The following is a 21,110-nucleotide window of genomic DNA, read 5'->3' as shown; positions in this document are numbered from 1 at the left end:
GCACGTTGACCTTCTCTTGCCTGTTAAACAAAAACAATAGGTGTCAGTACAGTGCCTCTAAATGTGGCAGCCGGCAACTGTCACCGCATTTTGCAGTGAATCAAGCTGACAAGTACCCCCATAAAGTGACAGTTTTGTGCAGAGTTAGTCTGCAAACTGCTACTGCGGGGTGGTTTTAAACCCAGATTACACCAAGACAAATAACACAATAGCGTCCGCGACGGCTACGTTTACACCGTCGGCCATTTTCCAACTTGTTTATACCTGCACATTCACTGGCGGAAGGTGGACGGTGTCCCTCGGAGAGCGGGTGGAAAGGAATGGCAGTAAAAAGGGTTCGGCGGCGGCGGCGGCGGCGGCAGCAGACGGCGGCTCTAAATCTGAAATGCCTTCGCGGCGCCAGCGCTTGCCGGCGGTGGGCTGCTGTTGGCTTCCTATCCGGGGCAGTTCAAAGCGTATGAAAATAGGTTCATACATATCACACAGCCAGATACGGTGGAATCTGTCGCTGATTATGCTGCTCATCCCAGAGCATTACAGAGCACATACTGTGACTGTATTTCACACCGAGTCTGTGGGAACGGGAGGGAGGGGGGGGGGGGGGAGCAAACCGTTATAGCAAATGTTTGCCTTGCTGGGGTTGTAGCTATCTCCAAACGCACATAAACAAGGGGAACAAACACTGGGAGGTAAAAGGTGAGCGAAGGGAAGAGGAGAAGGAGGAGGGAGGGCAGCGACAATGTCGATGAATTGCTATGTACTTCACAGAAAGATGAGAGAGAGGCTCATTTCTCTTTCAAAAAAAATAACCACAGTCTTGCATTTTTGGGGATTTTCCCATGTTTTGGGGGTTTTTGGATCAAATGGGGCATCCTCTCTGAATAAATGAACTAAGGGGAAGGGAGAGGTGCACCTATGCTGCTTCTTCTTCTTTTTTTCTTCCACCCTCCCACTGACCCAGCTATTAATCTGCAGTACAAACGCTCTCTGATCTCAGGGTCTCTGATCCTCAAGTGAATCATTATATGGCTTCACCAGCGCTGCCCTATTGAATGTCAAGTGTTTCCAGTTTGTGCGATGACCTCTATTTCAGCCTTGGACGGAGGCACATGTGCAGAGCCGGCTCCTTCAGTCAGAAATATATTGAGCGCCTTTTAGACTAAATTGTACATCTGGCATGAGATGTATTTCTTCTCCCTCTTTGTCTTTTTATGCCTCCTCGTCTTCCTCTATTCTTCTTTTTTATTATCCATATTGCTCATCCATCTCTCCGTTCACCAGGGGTTATAAAGACAGCGCTGCCCAACATGGACAGAGAGGTGAAGGAAAAGTACCAGGTACTCATCCAGGCCAAGGACATGGGGGGCCAGCTGGGGGGGCTGGCCGGGACCACCACCATCAACATCACCCTCAGTGACGTCAACGACAACCCGCCCCGGTTCTCCAAAAGTGAGTCTTGAAAACATTCGTGACTTTGTATCTGACCTGAAATACCTTTCCTCACAAGAATGGAATAAACAGGATTACAGCGGGGGTGGGTGGAGGCAAAGGGGTAGCTGGCGGGGGGAGGGTGGGGGGGTGCATTCATCATATTCACTCATCCTAATTGGTCTTCATTATTTGTCATTACGCGCTGTCGTAAGCAACGGCCTGTTTATTTAGCGTGATTGCATCTACTACTGCTACGTGGAGCCGGTGGCTCCATATTTCTATATTTAGACGATCTGAGCTTGGCTGGTGCTGCGGCGGGGAGAGAGCCGGTGTATTTAAACGCTGTGTTATTTTGATATAAGCTGCTAAACCGCATTAATGTGATTGTAGCGGTTCAGCAGGTCATGCAAAAAAAAAAAAATCAAAAAAAATCTGGTAAATCATTGATCTGTGAAAGCTTTTTTTATATACACATTCAGCTGTGTGCAAAATGTGTGTGAAAGGAATGCAAAGTGATCATAAAAAAAAAAAAAAAATTGGTATTTTAAAGGGACGCCAAGAGGACTCCTCTGAATGTAAATATGACCGGTGAGACGGTCAAGCTCCTGCGGCTTTGAGGAAAAGATGATATTTCCATAATGCTGTCACAGCAGAGAGGTTTGGGCCGGGGATGGAAGCTCCTCTGCCCTCCTCTGTCCCAAATCCTCTCTTTGTCTTTCTTCTTCTTTTTTTTTTTTGTAAAGGGCTAAAGAACTGACTTCACCAGGCTGTGACAACACGTTCAGGGTACTAAAGTGTGAAAAATTACACAAATCTGGGATAATTTTCACTTGGGGGTCAGGTTGAATTGGCTATTTGTCTATGTAGTGAGTATTAAAAGGATGAAACGAGAAGAATTGGTCCAATTTGGATCGAAATTCATATTTAGGGGATTAAATCCCCCCCTGTCGTGGCGTCCTTGAGCCTTTACAGAATTATATGAGACTGCATGTTCTTTAATGTGAGTTTAGTTTACTTGTGCACAAAGCTTTCTTTTCGTTTCACACCTCAAAGTGACAAATGTTACATGTAAACTTCAGGGTGGTTCAATAGTTTGCGCGACTCCGTTTCAAGTGAAAAGGCATCGTTCTGTTTTATATGTAATGACACCAGGAGAATATGGACGAGGAGTCATGCCACAATGGAGGCCAAATTATTGTTATTGTCATTATTGTTATTGCCGATCGACTTGCAGGTGAAGAGGAACTATTTATCACAGTGGAGACTCAGTTGGAGATTTTTGAAAAAGTTCCAACTTGGGAGCCATTTTCAAAAAGTTGTGTAAATGGACCACCCAAAATAGGATTGAAGTTTTCTGTATGTTGTATAAATGGTGCCTTGGAATCACATCTCATTGTCACCTTTAGTTGTGAACTGCTGTTATTCAAATACCTCCCGATAAGAGAAGCACAGATAAATCCAAATAAATGTCCATAAAACATGGGGAAACTGATTTGCGTTTACTGTGGACATTTTTGGTTGACCTGGATGTTGGATGTGTAGAAAGCAACAGCAACAATTATTTAAGCTTTTGAATTAACTATTTAAAAGCTTAAGAAGCAGCTAAAATGACTTAAAAAAAATTAAAACAGGTACGATAGTTAGATAGATAAAACCACCAAAAATACCAAATCAAGATATTTAAAAGTGGAAAAAATTAACTGTAAAAATGGACAAAAAAAATATAAAAATGTGCTAACAGATTGTCAAAATATGTACAAATAGATGAAAATATCTAAAACCAAATGACAATGTAAAAAGGAAAAACAGTCAATAACTAAAATAAAATATCTAAAAGTAAAAACAGCTAAAACACCTCAAATGAAAAGGATACATTTACAAAAAAAGATAAAAACTGTCAAATGGATTAAGTGACTTAAACCTCTAAAACTTTTTAAAAAATTGTTTCAATGTGGACTAAAACATACACTGTTAGTAAATAATATCTACATGTCAAAGAATAATATTCAATTCAGTTCAAATGTATTTATATAACACCACATAGAACACAATCATTTCTCGGTGGCTTTAACAGAGAGAAACCCAACAACAAATAAAGCTTTGTACATGCCATACAAAAGCCATTTGACGTTCGATCAACATTTACAAGCCAATTCAATCGATCGATCTATACTCACTCAATCTTTGTTGGTACGAACATTACAATTGCTTCAGTTTCACACGACACTTGAAATCTGCACCATGTTCGCTCGCCATTCGCACAATACTCAAGGTCAAACTGAACCATATTATCCTGGACGGCCAATTTGTATTCCAGCTCGCAGTAAAGCATGGATATAAAGACAGCATTCTCTCAATACATGTATTGACAAACCTATTATTGAGCCGAACAATGGCCGTTGGAACAGAAGAGTAAACTGAACAGATAGCCTTATGGTAGCAACAAAACTGAAAATAGAGGGCAGCTGTTGTGAACTGTTTATACCAACACGGATTTATAGGTCATAAAAACCTTGCAGCATGCATTTTTGCTAAACTCTGGAGACATTTATTGAGAATTTGTATGATAATCACTTGAGATTCACAAGAAACTTGCTCAAGATTCAGTTAAGATTCACTGGAGATTTGCGCGATACTCAATGGAAACTTGCACAACATTCACTCACCATTCGCTCAATGCTTATTCAACATTCACCCGTTACTTCACTCATCGTTCACTCGACACTCGCTCAACATTTGCACATCATTTGTATGATATTCATGACATTTGCTCGAGGTTTACTTGGTACGTTCTCTAATTTTGTCACACGATACTCGACATTCACTCGACACTTGTTACAAATTTGCTCAAGATTTGCACATCATGTGTCTGAGCCTCATTTGGTATTTGCTCCAGAGCTGCATGATTGTCACTTGACACCTGGACAATATTCACTCGGTACTCACTCAAATTTTGGTCAAGATTTGCACGATAATCAACATTTGCTCAGGGTTTTGCACTTGCTTGACTTGCCTCATATCCATTTGCGATTTGAACAATACTCAATATTTTGTAGAAATGTGTCACACTTAATTCACGCGTATTCACTGGTATGACATTCATCAGATTACACTTTGAACAGACACACCAATGTCTCCTGCCCAGCTGGTATTTGGAAGTGCCGAAGCTCATTTGTAGCGCTTTCTAATTCATAGAAACTAAATCTAAAACATTTCAGACCACATTAAATAATCCTCAATTATCATGATAATTTTTTTTTTTTAAACAACCTATCCAAGTTTACAAACACCTTCAACATCCAAGGGATATGTGTGCAACTTTTCCAACGCCTTTGCAAAACAACAAGATCCAAAATAAATAATACCCAAGGCCTTTTGTTTGAAAACAATCATTCAGTTGTTACATTTATGTTATGTTGTTGAACTAGCGAGTGAATGCTGGTCAGAGAATACATGTTTGACTAGTTTTGCAATAAAATTGCCAATTGGTAAGACTTCTTGATTTGTTTCAGATAATATTTCTATAATTATTAACATTGGTGTGATTTGCTATTTTTTGCTTTGGCAAAGTGGTGCACCAAAATCAATCGGTTTAACTAAAAAATATTACAGACTGATGCCATACTCGATCAAATAATGACCTGATCACATAAAGCTGGTCCATTTCTGTTGCAAAACATAGAATTTTTTATGACACAAGTCTTCAGTAACGTACATATGTGGCAATAAGATAAAAAAAAAAAAAAAAGAAAGAAATCATTTGAGAAATCACCACATTTCAATCATTCAATATGGATACATTTGGTCAGTTTTAGAGTTTCCAGCAGATTTTAAACAGATGGTCTTAAAATAGCCTTCAATATCACAGTTTAATGAATGCCCTATGACGGTATAATATGGATCAGATTATATATTTTTGATCCCTTTATAAATCCTGCAGCTGCAATAGAAGCGTAAAGCACCTGCATCTGGCCTGGCTCAATTATCCGAGCAGGTTGTTAACCTCTTGACACGGCCCTATGCGCCAGCTGGTTCTCCTAATAACCCGCTCTTTGGCTCGAGATCCAATAAAAAAAGAGAAGCGTTCTTGTCCTTTCCAGGAAAAAGGACGCAAACCGACAATGACTTCTATAACGCCTTTGAAAGTAGTTGATTATTGATGTCGCTGCACTCGTTCCACCGCATGTTTGGATCAACTTTGACGATGAATAGATTCATCGTAAAATAATGGAGAAATAAATCAAGTAAAATGGTTGCAGAGTAAATCAGAGCAGTACTATATAATCTGGGGTCAGAAATGTCACATATAATAAATATTTGAATCAGGAAATGAAGCCAAACTCCAGAACTGCCCAAAACTGTGATTTTTAAATATAGTGACATTATACTGATATGCTTATGAAATATTTCCAACTTCACAATATATGAATTGGGCTTTCTTTGATTATTAATCAAATGTAAAGTCTCAGCATCACACAAAAAGCATTTGAATTTGGTTGGGGTTTTTTTATTCCTTTGCTTCAAAAATACAGTATTTAAAAACTCTTACAAAATGAATAAATCCATGTTTAATCCACACTGCAACAGTGCTTCTTATATAGTCAGAAAGTCTGTTTACTTTCCATTTGAATGTTCCTACATTTGGAAGAGACATGCAGAACGAGCAACAAAGATGAGAAATGCCTGTACCTTACAAATCTGGGAACATTTACAAGGGAGGTAAACAGGCTTTCCCACTGCAGCACTGTTAAAACAAAGAAGTAATCTACCAAATACACGCTTACTTTTTTTTTGTTGCACTGCTTAGAATTCAAGGCACGACAGAAATGCTTTGCTGCACTCAAGAGTAAAAGTTAAGTGGTTTAAGTTGTGGTTGGAAACAAGTTTTTTGACCACTTAAGCTACAATAATGTAAAGATGATATGAAGGTATGACCTCATGTCAAAAAGTCGAAACAACATTTCCCATTCCCATCTTTATGCAAAGTCTGTTGCTGTCATAACTTTGCAGTTTTCCTCTGAAGCTTTTTTTTGTAATTTTAATAAATATCTATGACAAATATGATGTCAACCTTCTGAAATGTCTTTTAAATAGTTATTAGTTTTACTCTACTTTTAATTCTATTAAGAATGGTTACATATCAAAGTTTAAAAGGAGACTTTTAAGAAATCACGTTGGGAAAAGCATCCCACTTTGCTTTCTGGCACAAAAAAGCCAAAGAGATGTTACTGTCTGCTGATACTGTATGTCCCGACACACAGGAAGTCCAATGTCTCCTTTCAAAATTGAGTATACTTCAATTGAGTATTCGTTGCCTCCAAAATTCAAATTAACTTAATTATTTGACTTGAGCTCCCATTTACACAATAATCTTGTGTTTACACAGCAACATTTCAAAAGTGATGTCTGCCGTCACAAACGTGGCAAAAAGGCTAAAAACAATGTAGCTGGCATTCCAGGCCACGAGTTGGTGCTGTCTGTTTTTGGAATGAAACCACACACACATGCACATAGAACAATATGCTTCAAACAGCCGTGTGGACAGACGACAAATAACTATTCACTATAGCCATTTCAGAAAAGCATTTTCTCCTGTTTCCATGGAGACAAAGTTGGACCATTGTCAAAGAAGGTCGACTTTGGGAGCCTTTTTTTTTTTTTTTTTTTTTCGTTTAAATGCGCTTTCAGTGACTGTGACCACTACTGTCGTGTAAACGGACCCCGAAAACACAAAGGTTTTCGGTTTTCACTTTAAAACGCCAAGTGTAATTAGGGTTTAATTAGTTTTGTTTGTTCGACTCTTTCACACACTGTGAATAACAAATATTCTACGTGTTCTGTATCGATGTAATCATGTTTGAATAAACTAAAGCAAAGACAAAATTAATGTTTGATCACTTTAGTTTTGGTGACAACATACTTCATCCACGTCATACAGTTTTCATGTAAATTGTCTCTGGTGCTATTTTCTGAATAGGAAACAACAAAATCAGTGACTCCTGATGTGCAAATAAACTTACATCATTCCTATTCATCAAACTAATTAGCATTAAGCAACAATGTAAAACATTTGTACCATTTACACATGTTAGAATATAAATAAATACATATATATATATATATATATATATGTCTCAAAAGTCTTCGGTGGAAATAGTATATTTTAACTTATTTCTGCTCTATCATTGGAAGAAAAACTCTCAATTTCACTTGAGGTCTTTTCTGAAGCTCGAATTTATTTCTTAGTCAAAGGTCAAATAAAAAACAGACAAAAAAAGAAGAAATGTGTTCTTGAACCAGACTTGGCCTCTCTTTTTTTTTCAGTGCTGAGAGACACGCCAGGAATTTGCTGAAATGAAAAGAAAAACTGTGTTATGATCGATACATCAAGTTCTGTTTTCCAGAAGCAAGGTGTGATTAGTAACATTTATAGTTCATTCTTAAGCAGTTGGGGTTTTTTGGTTGTTTTTTTTTTACAAATAGTGAGTATTTTTCCAAAGTTTTGTTGAAAGTAAATCTAATTGGTCTGATAACCGTTTAAAGAAAAACAATAACCATCAAGACAAAAGCAGAGGAATTAGACTAGAACGCCCAGCAACAGGTGCAACCACTTCTGCACAGGTCCCAAAATCATACCATGACAGTATTTTCATCCTTTGATAAAAGCAGAAATTAACCCAGAGGAAGCCCAGGAGATGAATAAATCCCATCGTCGGTCAAGTGTAAACGATAATCAATCAGTTGGTGTTCATATGTTTGAAGATTGCTCTCCAAGTCCTTGGCAGTGATTTCTCCCCGCTGGTGGGAATCAAAGCCACCGGACTCCCATGTTTGTTGGTCTTACAGGTTTTTTGAACCAGTCAATTACAAGGAGCCGAACAGCCTTGATGTCCAAACATGTCAAAAATGGAATAATATCATGCCTATAGCTACGGGCCTGACTTCACAGAGAGAAAATCAGCCGCTTTGCCTGTGGGTGGATAAGACGTGAGAATTCATAAAGGATGGGAGGATGTGAAGAGCTCAGTGTTTCCACACACTGTCGAGCCGCCGTGATAAGAAAAACCCGCCTGAGTCCGGTCTGATACTGTGTGTTGACAGGTTTCTTTCACCTGAGAGTCCCTGAATCTTCTGCAGTGGGCTCGGCTGTCGGCAGAATCAAAGCCCACGACTTGGACATTGGGAGAAACGCAGAAGTGGAGTACACCATCGTGCCAGGCGACGGAGGTGCCATGTTTGATATCACCACCAATGAACACAACCAGGAGGGGATCATCATTCTCAAACGGGTATGAATACAAGCATTTAAGTGTATGTGCTAGATTCTCGGTCCATTGCTCTCCTAAAACTGCTTTATTCAACATTGGGCTCCAAAAAAATGCACGAGCCAATTCTGGTTGTCTGACAACACCCACCCACACCCACTATGGTAACAACAGTCACAAATGAATCGAATCTAAAATGCATGTACCCTACGAAAACTGAAACCCAACAAAGACCGTAGTCCTCATCCCAGGTTGAAAAGGAAACCAGGGTCTTTTTTCACTTTGATGCACTAACCACTACACCACTACATCGCTCAGTCAGAATGTTGACGGTTTGATCCCCCACCCGCCCCTGCCCATATGTCAAAGTGTCCTTGAGAAAGACACTGAACCCTGAATTGCTCCCAATAGATAGATTGAGCATCTTGAATGGAACAAACAACATCGAGTGCTTTAAAGGCTCCTGTAGCAGTGAAAGAAAAACATTTGCGGTGAAAAACCATTTACATTTACACTACTGTCCTATGACATTTGCATTTACGCTTCTTTTCAATGCAATACCACTTTCAGCTACCACACACACACACACACACACACACACACACACACACACACACACACACACACACACACACACACACACACACACACACACACACACACACACTCTTATTCACATCTCTGGGTAATTTAAAGTCCCCAGTGAAGCAAACCTCACATACACGTCTATGGATTTGGGGCGGAAACTGAAGTACAGAGAGAAAAATCATGCACATTCAAGGTGGCTTGTAAATTCTATACAGAAAGCTCCTCAAGCCGACGACGCCATTATCCTTTGTGATGCGGCTTTCATTCAAAATGCGACTGCAGGGGTGCTGCAGGGGAGGCTGGAGCCTTCCCAGTTAACAATGATCAAAAGGCTTGTATAATCACCAGATCATCACTAGACCCAACACTCATTCTGATTCACACTTAGGATCAATTTAGAGTCATCAATCGTCATCAAACAACGGAACCTGCAGAGTTTCACAAAGAAAGGTGTCTGATTTGGGAATGAAACCAGGATCTTCTTGGCTTGAAGTGAGAAAACTAACCCCGACAAGACTGTCCAGAATGATACCACTTTCATTATAGGGCTGCAGGTGGGCCACTGCCTGCCCAGTGACTCTTGGTTAAAAAAATGTAGGGTGCAGCCTGGATAATCACCAGTCCATCACCGAGCTCACGCAGATATTCAGATCCACAGCAATGAGTTTGAGAGTCAAAAATCAACCGAACTTCATATGCATGTATCTGGACAGAAAGCCGAACTAATTAATGAACTAACTAACTTTAATTTCCTTCGATTCCAATGGAAGCGATTGTGACAGTAAAACAAGGAAGAGACAACAACGCGCAGGTTTAAAAACAGTGAAGAACATCTGCTTTGACCAGCTGAGGTCTGGACAGTGGTGTGAAATCGGTTCTCTCTGACCTGTCCTAAAGGGGGCAACTTCAGAGTCCACTGGATTAGGGGACAACAGGACAGGAAACAGCCTCATCTTGAGTAATGGCTTGCTAATTGCCAAAACAACCTCATAGCTCAACACTAATAATAAAATAATAACTGTGAAAGAAGTGAAATTAATTGTATAATGAAAATTTCTTGAGATCAGCAGAGTAGAAAGTCCTGTATGAGACTGTTAGACTGATGGAATTAGTGCGGTTGGAAATTTACATAATACTGAAGTTTTGCCTTTGCATTAACTGGGGAGTAAAGCTTTGCACAATGTCAAAGAAAACCAGTGAGATATTCCTGTGTATATTTATCTTATTTGGCTTTCTCTTCTGGAACTGTAATCAATTAGTAGAAAGAGGGTTTTTTTAGTAGAGCGTGTTTTTTTTCCAGGACATACCATCATCGGTGAGGACAATGCTACACTTTCGTTGGGTTGTTTTGATGTTTCAGAACCCGTCTATACTCGGTCCAAAACTTTGAGCTGCGAAAGATCAATAAAACAACAGACAGGTACTATAGGATCCATCCGTCTCCTCTGCGCCTGGTATTTAAAAATAGAAACGGCATCACACGTAACTGAATCAGGAGGGAAGGGGGTGTAACTCGACAGGGGGAAGGAAAAAAAAAAAAAAAAAAAAAACCTCTTCAACTTTGCATACCCATAAAAAAATAAACCCTCACAGAAGTGGGACTAGGTGGAGGTGTCTCAGCACCCTTGTCACTCCACATTAACACCAAGCACCTTCAGCGTGATCCTTATGAAACACCAATCTTCAGGTGAAAAGGGTTATTTTTTAATAAATAAAAAAAAAAAAAAATCTTGGAATAAATCAAATGAGTGACAGCTAATTGTGTTGTGCTACACAGTCAGCAGGAAGCCGAGTTCATGCAAAGACCAAACCTGTGATGTTTCACTTCTGTGATGTTGTTCTCTGCTCGAGTCCTTGCTGTCCATGCCTTAAAGCACAGCTGAGAGCAGCGGCAGAACGCCTTCCGTCTAATCATATGTGCTATAAAAAGCGTTCACTCAGCATGTCAGGGTCACTATATAACGCCATACAACTTCTTTCTGGCTAAATGGATCAGTACGGTGACAAGGAGCTTTGGGTCTTGGTTATTTTGGTTGAACTTCCGTTTTTGGGGGTTTTTTTTGCACCGTGCAGCAAAAAATGTCTCATTCAAGATAAACTTTTTTCTCTTTTTCTTTTGTACCGCATGTAGCATTAACAATATCACAAGTGGCACCGGAGTGCGAGTGCTATTAGAGAAATTTATGACTCCAAGGATAAACCCTTAGAGATCTATCGTCTCATTTTCAAGGGGGGAACCACAGCTGCCAGAGCTGAAGAAAAATGACTGAAAAGCACTGAAATTAAAGGGAGAGAGAAAGCGCTTGAGTCAGTGAAATGCTCGTCTGCTAAACATAGGATGTGTTATGCATCAGCTCGGACTTTTGCAATTACATTTAAACATTAAATTCCCTTTTTAAAGGATGGCCAAGTGATATTTGAGTCAATTTAGTTCCATGATATATCTACTTCACAGTTGAGAGGCGTGTTCAAAATTGCACAGCCAGCAATCACACTAAATGTGGATTACCATTGTTGCTAATAACTTTCGAACAACTTTGTTGTGCTAATATGCTCGTAATGGATTTGTACTATAGAATATATGTATTTGGAGCTAACAAACTCCACCAACAACAACTTGTTTCCGAAAATGCAACAACGCTATACACAGAAACCCTGTCGCGACAAACCAGTGACGCCATGACACCTCTCGATGAAAACGTACCTCAAGAGTTTTCTGAGGCTCTGTACGACTATCAGTCATTTTGCATGGAATGTCTGCACCATGTTCAAAACCTCTAAAACAGCTCAGGTCAGATAGGGACTGCACAGTACAGAAATCATAGTACAGCAATTGTGATACAACTCCTAATGTAATACAATAATAACAGCAATAATACTAATAGGATGAACAATAACTGTAATACTATTACTAATAATACTACGAAGATATCATACAACAACAAGAACAATCAGAGATTTTTGACGTCCATCAATGGTTCATGTACTTTTGATGTAATTCTTAAAACCCTATAAATAAATACAAATTCCTGCTGTAGAATCCGGATTTGATCCACCTTCAAAACTATATGGAATCTTTCATATTCCTTATATCTCTCGCTGCCGAAAATGTCAACAAAATCCGTGCAGTAGTTTTGATGTAATCTTGCTAACAGACATACAAGCAGATAAATGTACGCAAATGATTTTGATACATCCACCAAGAATGGAAATAATTCTGTTGAATGACAAACATACCATGGTGTCGTCTTCATTTTACTCTTATTCCCATTATATATATTTAAGTCTGGAGTTGGTTGAGGGACTGAGTTCGAACCGAACAACCTCTACGCAGAAATGTCAGTCTAGAAACCCCTCATCATTCTTAATGTCAGCTCTCATAATGTACTTGTGTTATTTATGTGTACAAGTGAAAATGAGCCCATTAGGAAGCATTTTCCCTGGTTTGTTTGCAGTCTGAGCTCTGTCCGGACCTGCTCCCCAGGCCAAAGACTTGTAAATCCATCAGGTTCTGAACACATGAACAGAAAGGAGCCTGTTCCTCGCACCATCGGCCTGGACTGTGTGGAGTTGGAGCGTGATATCAGTTCTCTTTGGAAAGCATTAAACCCAGCGACTGTGGGTGGGAAATGTGCATTTATGAGAGCTGCATGGGCCAAGAATAAAAGACTCTTAGTATAGTCTCATTATGGGTTCGACTTTAAAAGGTGCTTTTGAAATCATGGCAGGCTTAAAAAAAACAAACAAAAAAAAAAAAAGACTTTTAATCGATTTATTTTTAAACTGAACATTTGACTAATTCCTTTTCAACTCCAACTTTTGAAAATGATGATGAAAGTTGGGAGTAGAGAAGAAGTGACCTTGAATTGAGTCATTTGACTGTTAACTGGGGATGCACTGATATCAGTATCGGGTATTGAGACAGATTCTGCACGGAGTAGTCATGATCGTTACAGATCCCCGATACAACCGTATCACTGTTACGCAACGTCTTCCCGAGGCTACTGCTGCGTCTAAAGTATGCCTGAGGCAGGACGTGGATAGACGCTACGCAGTGCGCTATGCTAAGTACTATAGACGCAGTAGCATACTGGAGCCTTCAAGGCTGTTGGAGGTTTGTGGCAATCCATAATCTTCACATATTGTGTATAGATTATGAATTAGGCTTTATGGCATTAACTAAGTACTCGTATTTGTACTCGGTGTCGGAAAGGAGCTGAAGGTCGGTACACATCCTTAAAAAAAGTGGAATCGGTGCACCCTTAGTATTTATAGATTTATTTTTAAACTAAATTAACATTTGGCTGATTCCCTTCCAACTCGAGCATTTGACCGTGATAATGAAACCCATGAGTACAGAAGATGCTGCCTCGCATTGATCCGCTCGCCTGTTTTAATCCCTCCGGTGACACGGAGCATCACCGTCCAGCCGGGCGGACGCAACCATTTCCAACAGTTTACAAAGTGTTGCCTCTCTCGTGCTTGAACACCTGCCAGCACTCTATTAAAACGCATCATGCCGACATCAGTGAAACAGCTGGCAGCAGTCGCGCCCGCGCCGCGTGACCCGTTAAGAAGGCGATAACGTATTCTAATTCAGAGGTGTGTTATCTGCGCACGTCTGAGAAGCATCATGGTTTCTTGGAGAGAACAAAAAAGGAAAAAACCTCTGCGGCAGACACACGAACCTTCACGCTCCGCATCCCTCCATCCCTTTTTCCGACCCCCTGTGGTGAGTTTAAATGCCATTTGTTGTCAGTGGTGTTGAGATTCAAGGCGGTGGAAAAAAGAAGGCACAGCCAAGGAATGCTAAGTTTGCATAATGCAAAAGCCACGAAATATCTGCAATGTGGAGCAGGAGGAGGGAATGTGGTTGTAAATGCTAGAAAGTGATGATTTTTCTAAACGGCTTTCTCATGTATGGACAAAATGATCCTTTTTTAAAAAATGTATTTTGCACAAACCTTGGTTTGAATTTCGTGTTGACCCAAAACTTTCATCATCACTTAAATAGTTGAATTAAAATGAGGGTTTTTATAAGAGGCAAGTGTTTATATTAAATGTCAGGATTTCTCAATCTGAGTGGCTTTTTAAAGTCACAGGATATATTTTTTTAATTATTATTTTTTAATTGCACTCATTTAAACTTTTATTTGCATGTACATATATATATATATATATATATATATATATATATATATATATATATATATATATATATATATATATATATATATATATATATATATGCCAATATATTTGACCAACATTCCACCAAAAATTAACATACTTAATGTCATATATCCTAAAAACTGGACTGGATAATGAGGACCATTGCAGACTGCAAGAACTGGCATCCCAACATGATGACCGAGACTTTACTGATGACGTGGCTCTCCTCTCCTACTCTCACCATCACGCACAAACAAAGCGCTAGTTGAAATCTTGAACAGCAAAGCGAACAAGGTTGGACATAAATGAATGAGAATCAACACCGCCCAAGAACATCACCTTGGAAAATGAAGCCCTTGAAGATGTACTTTGTCTATCCAGGCAGTATGATTTCTACTTATGGTTCTGAAAAAGATGTGCAGGCAAGATTTGATCAGCTTTTTTTTTTACTTTTCTTTTTTGCTACAATCACTATGGCGATCCAGAAACTTTTCAATAGCAACATCAAAGCTGCCATACTTTAAGATATGGAGACCTAGAAAGTAACAAAAAAAGTCAGAAATCAAGTCCTATGGGAGATTACCAAACAATACAGAACAATAAAGAATGGCACACAGAAGGAAGTGGAGATAGATCGAACACACGCTCAGGAAACCCAAAGACCGAGACCTGCAGGGCAAGAGATCCCGAACTGAGCTGGAAACAATCAGTGGAACAGGAACTGCAGCAAACTGGTTCTGGCATAAGATGGACAAATTAGCTCAAGGTCGTTCGAAGTTGCATATTTTTGTGGATGCCCTCTGCTCCTCAAGGAGCAATGGTGTTAACTCATTTCCTGAAAATGTCTCCCTGAAGTTCTGGGACTCATTGGGCAAAAGTAAAAAAATGGACACATTGTAACTTCCACTAGTTTCATGTGCATATCAACAAATATGATGGAAATTTGGCAAAACGCAAAAGTATTATGAGAAATGTGAATTATAGAAACCCTGCGCCAGCTAAAAGACACATTGTGGTCGAGAACTACTTTGAAGTTGCAGGAAAAAACACATGGCCATTACTAAATATGGTCCCTTGTCCAATAAAGAGTCGGACGCCTTGGCTGCAAATTGCACATTACCCTGTGCATGGATATCTCAATACCCCAGAAACTCCCATAACAAAACAAATAACTCAAGCTAACCATAAATTGCAAGTTTCCTGTGGCCTTTCTCAATAAATCCTGCCTCCTTTGCAGAAACGTCTGTTTTTGTCACTCATTGCAGGGTATATTTCACCTGATTGCAAAACTAAAGCCATTTCTGGTGTGTTTTTTTGTGCCTTTCAGGCGTTTCTGACGTAAGACTGCAAATCTGCATGACTTGTTTCCCCCTGATGCATCAGACTGAGGGTTTTTTTTTTCCTGTTGGCTGGTACATTTTTAGTACATGCCCCAGCAGACAAAGGTGTGTGATCCTTTGATCCCCCCACCCAAAAGAAGAAGAAACTAAATCTGCAGTTGACTGAGTAATTGATTCCCTGCTTAGTGTGAGCGTTCCCATCATGCTTGAACATGTGAGGCTGGTGTGGCGGCCACACTGGAAGGCATGGATCATTATAAAGTGACCTTCTCATTGACACGAATGGAATAACGGAGAGAATCAGCAAGCAGTTGTGATGTAAATGAAGACGGTTATTTGTTGACATCGTGTTTTCCCTTGATGGATGCTGGGAATGCGTCGTTCTCTGCTTTTGTTTTCCTTGCTGCGTTTGATATGTTGCCCTCACAACAATGAGGCATTGTGGTGAATCCCCCACACGCAGCCATTGTGAGCTGACCAAACCTCGACCTCCCTCCTCGACGGCGTAATTCACCGAACAACATGTGCTCCCTGCTCGTGCAGCGGTGTGATATTAGCAGGTGTCGAGGAGGGGGTAGGTAGAGATGGAGCCTTTATGAGTTCCCTGAATACTGACCCGCCCACGGACTTGTCTTATTTCAGATTGGTGGAATATCCCAAGAGACAGGTGTGCAAATGTGTGCAGACAACCTCTCTCTCTCTCTCTCTCCCTCCCTCTCTCTGTCACTTTCTTTCTCTTCTGAGTGCACTTCCTCGCAAACGTATGCAAGAAAAAAGAAAAAAACAAGGGAAAAAAAAACCCCAGCAGGACAGAGCCGAAAGCCACATTGTGCGCAGAGCAGAGTTTGGCAGACCCCAAATTAGAGACTCGGGAAGGTTGGTTATGATAAGAGGATCAGGCTGAGTAATGGGTTCAAAGGATGATCGTCTGTTTCCCAGTCTGCCGATACAGGGGGAAGAGAGGCGCACACAAAAACACAGACGCAGAGGCATTGAAGGGGTTTGCACATCCCATCTGCAAAACAGAAGATTATGTGAGACAATAGGTAAATCCACAATAAATTCCCAGTGAAACATGCAGACAAACGTGTACATGCGGAGCCACATACTGTACATGAGAAGACACGGCTGCTTTAGCATACCACGGTGCAGGTGTTGGAGCTCTCACAGACATATTGAGGGATCCGGAGATATAACCTTGGAAAATGTGTCTGCAACACAGTGTTCAGTGGGATTAAAAGCTGTTTGTCCATTTGCATGTTTATTCGCTCCCTCCAGGGAGGATGAGACGGTGAGATACCTGCAATTCAAATGTGGCGATCCGAGCCCGAAGCGGTGGCGTTGTTTAACGACAGCTTGTGTGGCGTAATGTTTGCTGGCTCACTTTCGGGAAATCCATTTTAAAACAGGAAGATCTACTCAGTGTACAAACCCAGTGCCCCCGGTGATCACGGCGCATTGAATAAAGAGCATTTGCTGCAGACCTCTGGCACCGCTTCCAAATCCATCGCCCAGAGTGTTAGAGGGCTTCAAACACTCTGTGGAGAAGTCCGGGTGACTGAAGGTGGCTAAAAACTGTGTATTTTGGTCGTCTTAAAGCACCTCCACACTTTGCGATTCCTACCGTATCGGACAGAAGACGGACAATCGTGACGATATTGGTCGTCATAGCTTAAAAAGTTGTGCCCAACCATATCATTGCAATACATTTCTGACAGTATCAGACATTTCACAATGTTGGACTCGCTACACTGCAGAGCTACCCAACAAACCATATGATGCAACGAGCAACACAACACCGGTGCAACTATATAAAGGTTAACTGATTGTGATAGACATGGACAGTCTGAATATGTGTCTTGAAATTAAGGATCACAGGCTGCGATGGCTTCATGTGTGAATGGGTGAATGTTAATGACAATGGCATGCTTCAGGTGGTAAAACTATGCCATGGAGCAGCTGTGGCTCAGTTTGTGGTGCGAGTAATCTTTCCATGACAAGGCCGTAGGTTCAATCCCTTAATCTCCCTCTGTCCATGTGTGGAATTGTCTTTTGAGAAGATACTGATCCGAAAAATTGGCACCTGATTGAAGCATCTTTGAATGGCAGTCCTCACTGAAGTCCTTGAAGTAGTGAAACTGTGCTATTTTGGTGAAGTGCATTTAAGACAATATAGTCCCGCCATCCTTCCATTCATCTTCTAAAGCATTTTTTTTTTAGAAGCTTTTATGTAGCAGGGTGCTGGAGTCAATAAGAGCTGTTAACCTCAGACACATGTTGGAGTACCTGGAGAAAGCATACACCGGGCCAATATGAAAACTTTGAAATGAAAACGCATCAAAGCATCAGTGTGCTTCTGAAGTGTACTGTCATTTCCTCACTCTTTGTTGTTGCTGTCCAGGTTTTTGTCAGAGCACCTTCTCGTCAAGCACTGAATTTCCGCTCTCTCGTCTTTTTCATTGTTAGAGATCAATCCAATTGTGGCAGTGTCATCTGCAAATTTTGAGTATTGCATTGGGACTTGTTGGTATTGCGCATATTTTAACCCAACCAGTTCTGTTATGATCAAACTGAGACGTGCACGAGTTCGAAAAAACCTTCTAAGTAACAACCTTAATTCTATCCTACATAATGAAAAACTTTTGTTGTGGACTGAATTTGAGGTTTCACAGATCTGAAATGAGCTGACAGGTGTTGTGTCGGAAGTGTTGTGTAGCTAAGGAGCTGCTGGTAGTTACTGCATTAATCACATGACTTGCTATAGATTTTCCATGTCCATGGTTGGACTCGTAACTCATACAGTCGAGCAGCCACTTTAATTGCTAGACTGACCCTGCGAGACTTTGACACTTTGCACTTTAGCAGCATGAAGGTGTGAATGGGAGAAAGTAAAAGCCATACTGTATCAGCCCCGAAAGTAGAATTTATAACTATTTCAGGGTTGTGCAACAGGAAAGATGAGCTCTATAGCACTTTATTTCAACCCCAACATACCTCTAAAACCGCATATGCTTTTTATCTGATGCCAAGAAATGATATTGGATTGAACGCTGTAATTCCTGTTTGTCAAAATATAACTAGATTTGAGTGAGCAAAAAGCTTTTCTGTGGTTTATTTTTAGAAAAACACCAGTCCATAACATCTTCTGGAAAGAGGAAAAGCTGTTGTTGCTGGTATTTGAATAGATATACTATCGGATTGTGAATAGCTTAATATTGTAATATAAATATTAACTTTGGGATGCAAAAAAAGAAAGTTAATTGTTATATATGTATGTGCAATTGTAACTCAAACAGTAAAAAATCTACAAGTGTCACAACTTTGTGCTCCATTCTGAAAATTGTGCTTTAATTTTCTGTTTAGTTTCTGTTTTAGCAGATTTCTTTTAAACTTTGGTTGGAAATTCATTCAGACACAGCCTGCAACACTTATGGTCTTCTCCATGACGTTTATCATATTTTTCATTATTAGTCACACTTCATTTTTATTGCTTTGGTTGGCATGTGAGTCATATTCAGAAGCGCATATCAAAAAATGTTGGTCCTAACAATCTGGGGCTACTAGATGTACCTGTACAACAAGGGGATGTTGGTACAGAACCACAGAAAAACCCTTATTACCACCATATTTCACTTATAGTGCAATCCAAATGTATGTTGAAAATACAAATGGGAAAATATGTACAGCAGAAAACAGGAACAGAGTATCAGACAAGTTTAGAGTGTGTGAGAAACTCACAAGGGACTGGCAAAAAAAGCAGAGAAGACGTTACCGCGATGAAGAAAATGAAGAATTGTGGGCTTAAAGCAGGACTGCAAGTGCCGAGGAACAAATTCACAGAAGGTTCAAAAAGAATAGCTATTCGGCCAGGATTATCAACGCTGCAGTTATACCTGGACATGGAGAAATAAATGTGTCTTATACATGTTGATTTTAAATTCTTTATCACATTTATTCATAGATGTCACTTATAGTCTGGAAAATATGGTAATTACCCTGTTTACATGACTACCCATCATAAAGTTGATCTGCAGGTTTAAAAAAAAAAAAAAAAACTTTTAATTGTAAAACAAGAAGTTCTTCTACATTGCTGCATGTGTACAAATGAGCATAAAGTAGAGCATAAAATACTATATGTAACATGTATATTATTACATTTACAGATGAAGGCACATCGTCTTGCGAGGGATCTGAGGTTTACTGCGCACACTAAAATGCAGTATATGGACACACCGGGAACAGTGAATCGGAGAGCAGAGGCCTCGTTACAGTCAGAAACAGGCTTGAATGCTCGGGCACCATTCTAACCCCGCACAGCGGCTCTGAACGAGCTCTGTGATTTAAGGTTTTTAACGCAAATTGCCACTGCACAAGGATTTCTTTTAAAATTCTGTAATAAACTGGTTACATGACAAGAAGTAATGAGTCATACAGTTTTCATGAGGGGACTTCCAAACACCGACATGTTGATTAATTTGACAGAGCGGTGTGGCATTTGAGAGTTTCCCACAGACTGCGTGCAGAACTGATATCTACAAAAACAAATGTCTCCGCCCAAAATGTCTAAATTTAGACTTCCTCCCCCCCAAAGTCAATTGACGGTATTGAGACAAGACGACTTTCTCATCCTCCCTGCCATCAATTAAGGACTTAATTTCACTAAAGCCATAAAGTGACTGCAGTCTAATTTCTCTATCAGACATGTCATTACTGGGCTGTTTGAACAGTAAATCATTTCAGAGTGCCAACGCTGCTCTGGCCTTTCAATCTTTGTGAGATACCAGCAGGCAGGAAAAGAAAGGGGGGAAAAAAAGCAGTGGTTAAATGACAAAAGTAATGAACAAACTGCTAACTTGTGTGAAGGCCAGAAAACAGTGAAGAATACTGGCTGAAATATGAAGATCTCAGTCGACTGTGGAGGAATAAAGTTTACAGCTCAGACAAGGAAGGACACTGTTCTTCTGGATGTTCTCATCTTGGAAAATAGTTGAGATTTTTATATAAACCAAGTACATCTTTGTGGTAATATCCCTTTGTGGCCATATAGGTTATAGTAGTGAAAGAAATTGTTCATATTTCTCTTCTAAATAGCTTCATGGGAATATACATTTATGTGAGTCACACAAAAACATTCATACAGACTTAACTCCAGAGAAAACACTTAAAAAGCTGAATCTTTCAATAGAAAGACTGACCAAGTATACAGTAATTAATAATACAGTATTTCCCACCAAAGAAGTAATTACTAATGAAACCTTGCTGACTCTGCAGTAAAGGTTCTATAATCTGGATTCGGACCGGACTCATACGACTG

The 21,110-nt window shown here is 40.0% G+C and overlaps 1 protein-coding gene across 1 annotated transcript in view; it reads left to right on the top strand.

Annotated features, from left to right (window-relative positions):
- The window catches only part of LOC308143994 (cadherin-12-like), a gene marked incomplete at both ends in the record, with an annotated part of 107,616 nt that overhangs the window by 44,097 nt on the left and 42,409 nt on the right, over positions 1 to 21,110 (top strand). The window contains 2 exons of the mRNA XM_080514967.1: positions 1,282 to 1,449; positions 8,533 to 8,720. Coding sequence (XP_080371093.1) covers positions 1,282 to 1,449; positions 8,533 to 8,720 — 356 coding nt within the window. The remainder of the gene's footprint in view (positions 1 to 1,281; positions 1,450 to 8,532; positions 8,721 to 21,110) is intronic.

The sequence above is a fragment of the Blennius ocellaris genome (assembly GCF_963422515.1).
Source record: "Blennius ocellaris genome assembly, chromosome: 19".
In the NCBI taxonomy this organism is placed as follows: Eukaryota; Metazoa; Chordata; class Actinopteri; order Blenniiformes; family Blenniidae; genus Blennius; species Blennius ocellaris.
Note: the sequence above shows the minus strand (reverse complement) of the source record. Positions and strands in the feature narration are given on the sequence as shown.